This window comes from Lucilia cuprina, chromosome 4 (assembly GCF_022045245.1).
Source record: "Lucilia cuprina isolate Lc7/37 chromosome 4, ASM2204524v1, whole genome shotgun sequence".
NCBI classification, from domain to species: domain Eukaryota; kingdom Metazoa; phylum Arthropoda; class Insecta; order Diptera; family Calliphoridae; genus Lucilia; species Lucilia cuprina.
The window spans coordinates 8987798-8996748 of record NC_060952.1 but is presented as its reverse complement, the minus strand read 5'-3'; the positions used below and the strand labels follow the sequence as shown (position 1 = coordinate 8996748).

At 29.8% G+C, this 8951-nt stretch overlaps 2 protein-coding genes across 5 annotated transcripts in view; one reads left to right on the top strand and one right to left on the bottom strand.

Moving 5' to 3' along the window:
* Nucleotides 1–1037: 1037 nt before the first annotated feature.
* On the bottom strand, nucleotides 1038–3718 carry LOC111686159 (alkaline phosphatase). The gene is made up of 3 exons (XM_023448472.2): nucleotides 3581–3718; nucleotides 3013–3344; nucleotides 1038–2417 (listed from the first exon to the last, which is right to left on the bottom strand). The coding sequence occupies exons 1-3, from the start codon at nucleotides 3645–3647 to the stop codon at nucleotides 1194–1196; spliced, it is 1623 nt and encodes a 540-aa protein (XP_023304240.2). The 5' UTR covers nucleotides 3648–3718; the 3' UTR covers nucleotides 1038–1193.
* A 3752-nt stretch (nucleotides 3719–7470) lies between these two features.
* Nucleotides 7471–8951, top strand: part of LOC111685954 (probable serine/threonine-protein kinase DDB_G0282963) — a 68074-nt gene continuing 66593 nt past the window's right edge. For all 4 annotated transcript variants that reach the window (XR_006940543.1, XR_006940542.1, XM_046948610.1 and 1 more), the window contains exon 1: nucleotides 7471–7664. The gene's annotated coding sequence lies outside the window, so the exon portion shown is untranslated. The remainder of the gene's footprint in view (nucleotides 7665–8951) is intronic.

Below are 8951 nucleotides of genomic sequence, written 5' to 3'. Positions count from 1 at the left end.
AAAAACATGCAGAGTTGCTAAGAAAGTACTTATGAAATGGAAAGAAGCAGAGTTGAGCAAGAGCGTATATATTTAAATCTTTGTATTTTGTCATGCCAAAAGTATGCTAATGGTTGTATCTGTTTTGTTTTTTTTTTATTCTGGGCATACACCGGAAATTGAATTGAAATGCATGTAACGTAGATAGGTGAGAAGGAAATCGAGAAATAGTTTAAAGGATATTTGAATGAACCAACCAACTAACTAACTTACCATCTAACCAACAAACTAATTAAATAACTGACTAACTAACTAACTTACAAACTAACTAACTTACCATCTAACTAACTAACTAACAAACTAACTAACTAACTAACTAACTAACTAACTAACTAACTACCTAACTAACTACCTAACTAACTAACTAAGTAAATAACTAACTGACTAACCAACTAACTAACTTACTTACTAACTAACTAACTAACTAACTAACTAACTAACTAACTAACTAACTAACCAACTAACTAAGTAACTAACTAACTATCTAACTAACAAACTAACTAACAAACTAACTAACTAACTAACTAACTAACTAACTAACTAACTAACTAACTAACTAACTAACTAACTAACTAACTAACTAACTAACTAACTAACTAACCAACCAACCAACCAACTAAATAAATAAATAAATAAATAACTAACTAACTAACTAACTAACTAACTAACTAACTAACTAACTAACTAACTAACTAACTAACTAACTAACTAACTAACTAACCAACCAACCAACCAACTAAATAAATAAATAACTAACTAACTAACTAACTAACTAACTAACTAACTAACTAACTAACTAACTAACTAACTAACTAACTAACTAACTAACTAACTAACTAACTAACTAACTAACTAACTAACTAACTAACTAACTAACTAACTAACTAACTAACTAAATAAATAACTAACTAACTAACTACATTTTTACCGAATCATCTTTTATGCTCTGAAAATGTCACAAATAAAAAACAGTTCCTTTTAAATATTCTAAATTAATGAGGAATTCCATTATTTTATTATTAAACTTTTTTGAACTTTTTTTTCAGCGTTAAGTACTTCTTAAAATTAACATTATAATCAACTTAAAAATTTACCCCTTAAAAAGCTAAACCCCCCTTAAATACTAAAACTACATAAATTAACTATTACTTATTCTAATATCTCCTCCGATGTAAACCATCACTGCAGGCAGTTTTTCTAGAACCCAAACACGAGGCATAACCCATGGCATGGGGTATAAAGTTTTGTTCATAGGCTCCGGTAAAAAGATGAGCAAAAGGACCACTAGCAAATACTGCTACATCATCACCACCATGAGTTTCCGATTCCAAGGGGACGGTAGAAGGAAATTTATAATTTTTGTGTTTCATATTGGTTTCCAAAAGATTTCTGCGCTTAACACCGGGACTATGTTTTAAGATGTTGTTTTCAAAACCGGGACCATTGGCATAACTGAGAGTAGCATAAGGCAGTTGATCCAAAGCCAATTGACCATTGTTAATACCAAAAATATCATTCTTACGACTGGAATAACCAGCCACCGACATGGTGTGTGAATGATCGGAGGTTACCACAATGAGGGTATCTTTTAAGCTGGTTTTTGAGCGGGCAAATTCAATGGCTTTGCCAAATTCAGCAGTTTCATCTAAAGCTTTCATAGCCAAAGTATCATGATGGGCATGATCTATTCTGCCACCTTCAACGAAGAGGAAATAGCCTTTACCTTGACTTTGTTTTTCCAATAGTTGTAAAGCAACTTGAACCATTTCTTCTAAGGTGGGTATACTTTCAGGATTGGCATCCAAATGATAGGGCACATGATTGGGGGCAAATAAACCCATAACTTTTTCGGTGTTTTTGGGTAAATTCAAAAGTTCATTTTTATTGGTAACGTAATGGGCATTAGGTCCATGCATTTGCTGCCATTCTTGTATAAGATTACGACCATCTAAACGTTTACCGGGCTCCTGATGTCTTGGTAGAAAATGTTCTTGTCCTCCTCCCAAAATAACATTTAAATTACGGCCCACTTCTCCATGAATCAGTTGTGTGGCTATATCTATGCAAACATTAGGATCATTTTGAGTTTTTAATATTTCAGCATCATTTTCCCAATCACGATTGGCGGCATGAGCATAAATACCAGCCGGAGAAGCATGAGTCACAGAGGTGGTGGTTATTAAACCAGTGGCCATACCTTGGGCTTGAGCCCAAGCGGCTATAGAATTCACATGATGTTCGGTAATATTTTGCCCTTGACAATCGTTTAATTCGATAGCTGCTGTTACGCCCAAAGTACCGTAGTTAGCTTTAACACCACCCAAATAGGCAGTGGCTGTACAGGCAGAATCGGCTACTTGGGTATTGGCACAATAGGTCTGTAAAGAATAATATTATAAAATTAGATTTTAGTTTTGTTTTTAAATAAGATAAGAAAAGTTTTCAATAGATTTTTGCAATGTTTTATTTAAACCAATCAGAACTTTGTTTAAATAAACGAAGCTAATTAATTGTTTAACATAATTTGAGATCGATACTTTTATGAGGAGAGAGAGAGAAAGAGAGAGAGTGAGAATTGTTTGTCACCAAAAAAGTAGTTAACATTTTTTCTGTTCTTAATTTAAAAGATTTGTTTTTATGAAATTATTTTCTAATTGAATTGAAAGTTTTTAAAAGAGAGATAGAGAGAGGTAGAGTATTCTCTTCTCTGCTATCATTTGCCTATAAGATAGCTTTTGATCAGATCTTTAGATTAAATAACTGTTTTAAACTAAAGTGAAAGTTATAGCAGGAGTGACATTTGTTTGTGTGGGACTGTGAAACTTTGTGACAACTAAGTATGTACAAAAGTAGAAGAGTTATATTAGTCTCTTCTCTACGATCAATAGTATGTAGGAGAACCTTTATGGTACTTTAGTTAAATTAGATCATTTAACAACTGATTTAAAATTAAATTTAAAAAATAACACTCACCTTACTCAAACCGATATAGGGGAATTTCTCAAATGAGAATTGTTTCTCTTCGCCGCCCAAATAAACACGTCCAGCCGTGATTGTGGGTATCGACATGCCATCACCCAAAAACATAATGACATTTTTAGCCATATTCGTATTCAATTTAGTCTTACTCTCCAGCTGTTTGTCCAAAATATCTTGACCCACTTCATACCAATAATCGGAGAATTCTTCTTCGGGTTTAGACGATTCGAAACGCAACAGAGGCATGGCTCTTTTATGAAGACGTTCACGTTTAAAATTAAACATGGGATGCATACGATGATCATCATTTACGCTGTTAACAAAAACTACAATAGAAAAACAACAAAATAGTTTTAAAAAAAAAAAAAAATTTTTTTTCTTCAGAAATCAGAAAATTTCATCATTTTGTAATTATTAACGCAAAACGTAAATTGAATTTTCATATTACATCACTATTGCAATATATATTTTGTAAAATATTGCAATCATGATTTTTAATTAATTTAAAGAAAAAGCGCGCGTCATAACGAATATATTCTTTATTATGTTGTAAAAAACTTACCACCACCATTGACTGCCGGAGATGTCAACAACACAAATATTAATAAATTTTTAATAATTAACCACATTTTTAATGTATTTTATTTAAAGAAATTCTTGCTTTCAGCAAAGTTTATTGCACTTTCTTCAGCCTCTAGCTTAGCACTGATTCAAAATTTTGTCTATCACTGCTATTTATACGAATTTCATAAATATTTGGAAAAATACAATATATTACTGATAATCACTACAACAACAAATTAGCAAGCAGACCTCAACAGTGTTTTTCTTCTCAAGACACGTTTTTTTCTTTTTCTTTCTGTGTGTGTTTGTTATTTTTCTCAACTACTGATAAGAAGCGTTTATATTATTTTTGTTCGGCTTAGTCTCGAGACTTTGCTTTTTTATTTATTTATTTTTTTTTTTTTTGAAACAGACTCAGAGTTTTTATTTTTAAATTATATTCTAATGTTCACGTGAATTTTATAACAACTGTACAAAATACAAAAAGTATTTTTATAAATTTGCTGTTTTTGTTCACGTGATAAGTTGGAACAGAAAGAGAGTGGGATGGTTGGGTACTTTTTTTTAAATGAATGAAATTATAATATTTAAAAAAAATAGAAAACATTAATACATACATATTTTATTATTGTTATTAATGAGACATATGTACATATTAATGAATGTGGTTGTTTATAAGACAGAATTAAATTATTTTTGGATTTTGTTGACAAGTGATTTCGAAAATTATGTTTCAAACATGGAAATTTCTTTAAAAACAAATTTAAAAAAAACAAGTTAACCCATTTTGAACTAACAAGTATAGTATAATCTTTCCGGGTTTAATAAACTTGGAAACTGTATTGTTTTTTGGGTTTTAATTAGATTGGCGGTGCATCACGTTTGTACGGAGAATCACCATACTTTCATATAAGAAGTTGGAGCCCCGAACTTAATTATATTAAAAGTATTATTTGGTCTCCACCAGACGCCCCCGGGCATATTATCCTTGATGACAGATCCCATCTTGGTGTATTGCAATCCGGGGGTAGATAGGTGCTACCAATACATCTAGTCGGCCGGGACTATAAATTGATGTTTACAGTCTACTGCCTGGCTTAGGCCTTGCATAGACTGAAAATAGGTTTAACCAGAGAACTACATAATCTGGTACTACGGGTGGCCAGTTGCCCGCAGGACTATGTCTTGGCTGGTCAGTTGGTTGAGGTTCCTTCGGGATTCACGTAGTAGCTGTGGCTAAAACCCAAATTCGCGGGAAAAGTATGTTGTTGTTAAAAGACTACTGTAAGGTAAGGTCAATATTTCGGGATAAGTTCGGTGCTTTTGCCGAAACAACAGATACTCCACAGCAATGGTCAAAGATTAGATAGCTCAAGTACTCGAGCAAAGTGTTTGTAAATGGATCGACTCAATCCATGTACAAAAATTGCAACCTGCGTGTAAGATACACAAAGGGCAGTGGTTGAAAAGTACCAGCGTGGTCACGTAAAGCACTTCGTCTACCCTTGCCGTCGAGTAAGTTGAAATCAACTTTAAGAAGGTTCCCTTTACGTATCTTACGGACCCAAATATAGATCAATATTTTAGAAATGTGCTTAATATTAAAATTTTTCTAAATTGAGTCATTTCTGCTGAAATTAAGGAAATATAAGTTACGCAGATTAACGCAGATTTAACGATTCCTATAGTCGTTTTAAATCCACTTTTTTATGTTTTATATACCTGAATTCCAGAATTTCTAGAATTGAATGTCCTACAGTTTCTATGGTATGTGTGGACCAGGTATCATTTATTAAGTCGTACTTAATAGTGTATTCCGTAAACAAATATATATATTCATATACATAGTTCAGGAGACCAGAGACTACAGTCAGTGAGGGAGTCGGCCGAAAATAAAAATATAAATATAGACTAAACAAGAGATTATTTTGTTCGCGAATAAGTTATAACGTAGTTAATAGATTAACTCATAGACTGGTCAATAGACTAGTCCATTTTTATTTATCCTTAGAAAAAATGAAGAAAAAAAAATAATTTTCATTAAGATCTATAAATAAAAATTATATTAAAAAATTGTTTACCTTGAACCCACTAAAGCAGAAATACTCAAGTAGCCAACAATTATAGTTTTTCGATATTGTTTTTGTTGTGTGTTTGAAAATGTATTATGTGAGAATTATTTTTAATTTATTTTGAAAAAAGGTTGTATATTAATTATAAAATAAGTGCTTATTATAGAAACATTGATAACGGCCTATTTAATTAATCGTAATGTTGTGGCATAACTTGTACACGGCACGTGTTTGAGTTGAAAAATTGTTTAGTAATATATTTTTTATACACACAATTACAAAAATTGTAATTAGTATTTACAGATTTTGAGCAAGATTTTCATTCATATTTCTTGTAACTTTCTAAACAAAGTTTGAGCTTTCCGAAATCGTACTGAAAAGCAAGGTCAGAAAATATTGTGTTTTTTTTCCATTATAAAGATTTTTACTGAAATGAGTTATAGATTAAAGTAACAGGAAGTGAATACATGTTTTAGTGTCTATAACATGCACGAGATAGTTTGGTAGTTAGTTAGCTAGTTAGTTAGTAAATTAGGTAGTTAGTTAGTCAATAAGTTAGTTAGTTAGTTAGTTAGCTAGCTAGTTAGTAAATTAGTTAGTTAGTTAGTTAGTTAGTCAGTCAGTTAGTCAGTTAGTCAGTTAGTCAGTTAGTCAGTTAGTTAGTTAGTTAGTTAGTTAGTTAGTTAGTTAGTTAGTTAGTTAGTTAGTTAGTTAGTTTGTTAGTGCGTTAGTTCGTTAGTTCGTTAGGTAGTTAGTTAGTTAGTTAGTTAGTTAGTTAGTTAGTTAGTTAGTTAGTTAGTTAGTTAGTTAGTTAGTTAGTGAGTTAGTTAGTTAGTTAGTTAGTTAGTTTGTTAGTTACTTTGTTAGTTAGTTAGTTCGTTAGTTAGCTAGTTAGTTGGTTAGTGAGTTAGGTAGTTAGTTAGTTAGTTAGTTAGTTAGTTAGTTAGTTAGTTAGTTAGTTAGTTAGTTAGTTAGTTAGTCAGTTAGTTAGTTAGTTAGTTAGTTAGTTAGTTAGTTAGTTATTTACTTAGTTAGCTCCCTTTTGTATTTGAGTTTGGTTTAAATTACTTAAGAGAACTAAACTATGGTAACTCCCTAGATTGTCCGTTACTTTTCAAATCTTCACCTACATTTACAACATGCAGGTGTTTTACATATTTCCAATTAGAAAATTAAACAAAATCCTACTAAAATTGTAATGCTATTAGATTTTGTGGGAAAATGCTTACACATTAATACAACCGATAAGAATTTACTCGCTGCTCAATGGAAAAACATTATATTTACTCTCTTGATTCTTGAGATGTAAATAAGAGCAGCAACAACAACAAAAATAACAACAGAGCAAAGCAAACGTCAACAAATATTTGACAGCCCCATGTGGAAAAGTCAAATATAAAAGAAAAATTAAACAATTTTCCCCCCACATACACACTTACACACATACGAATGCTTAAAGTATAAAAAACAAATGGAATAGACAGACGAACGAAGTGACAGATGAGATACACGAGAATGTGAAAATGAAAATGAGAGCAATGAATTTTCTTTTCTGCTGAGAAGGAAAATTTTGTTTTTCAACCATCAACAGCATCCTCAGCATCCGTACGATATTGGCCAAAATAGTTCGCATACAAACGCTAAACGTTCAAATACTACTCTACTAAAATAAAACGGGGCGCGCGTTTTTTTAAAACATAATATATATTTTTTTTCTACACTTTACATACATATAGATATACACTACAAAACCAACAAAAAAAAAAAAAAAAAACATATTCAAGTTAAGAAATTTTTCTATACGATAAAAAAATAAGAAATATTTGAAGAAAAACAAAGTTAATTTAAAAATAAATAGAATTATTAATATTGTTGTTAAAGCAGAAAAAAACCCTTCAAATAAAGTGAAAATTCAGCAGAGAAATTGTAAAAAAAAGAATGTGTTTTTTAAGTTCTAAATAATGTATATACAAATACATACAACCATGTATATATGTATATAAAAAAATGGTAATAATATTTAATATATATATAGAAAAAGTATGAAAAAAAATAATATCAAAAATTATGTGTATATACTTATTTAATATATACACGCACATAACTACAATAAATAAGTGAAAAAAAATGTTTAAAAAATTTAAACAATTTAAAGAAAACAACATCGATTTTTAACAAAAATCACAAAATATTAAAAAAGTTTATTTAAAAGTTAATAAAATAATAAAAACAACAAAATAAATGTAAAAAACAACAATTAATTATTAAGTTTATGGCAAAGTTAATAAATAATATTTACCTTTTGCAAATTTTCCTAATAAAAACACAAAATTTATTTGTAATTTAAACAATTTATTGAAAATAGCAAAACAAGAAAAGAAAAAATAGAAGAAATAAATGTTTTCTCTTTTGAACTTCAAGAAAATTCGACAGCAAACCAAAAGGAAATATCTTTCAAATGTTTTTAAAAACAAATATTTTTATTAGAAATTTTATATAAAAAAAAATAATTTCAGATTTTATTATGTTTAAATATTATTATATATAAAAATTTTGCAATATTTTTAAATAAAAGTGTAAAATTTATTTATTTTTTGAGAAAACCTAACAAAAAATATTTGATAAATATTTTGTTGTTATTTTCTCGTATTTTTATTCAATCGTTTATTAGTTTTATCAATGTTTTGGAGCGAATTATATCAAATTATTCGTAATTATTTTAAAATTTTTGAAAATTGTAACAGATTATGGCCAACAGGCTAGGTTTATTTTGGAAATAAAATTAAATTAAAATAGTACTTTCTTTTAAAATTTAACAGTTGTTTACATTTAAACTATTTTAAAACTGTAAAGTTTAGTATCCACCCAGCAGTTCGGTCGAACAGTCCCGAAATACTTATTTAACATAACATTACTAAAACAGGCTCTGTACCGACTGTCCAGGTGAATAACATGTGCTAGTCCCATGAGGAAGTTCATTGTCACCCCATAAATTACGAAGAGACAAACAAACCGCTAATTTTTGTTTTTAAAGGATCGACATTCTCCACACTTTTCTATAGACTAGACTCAGGTCTATAGACATTTGGAAACCACCAGACTAGATTATAGACTCGATTCTAGACTACACTTTATACTGGACCGTAGACTAGAATTTATACTAGTCAATAGACTAGAATTTATACTAGTCAATAGACTAGACTATAGACTAGACTATAGACTAGACTATAGACTAGACTATAGACTAGACTATAGAATAGACTATAGACTAGACTATAGACTAGACTATAGACTAGA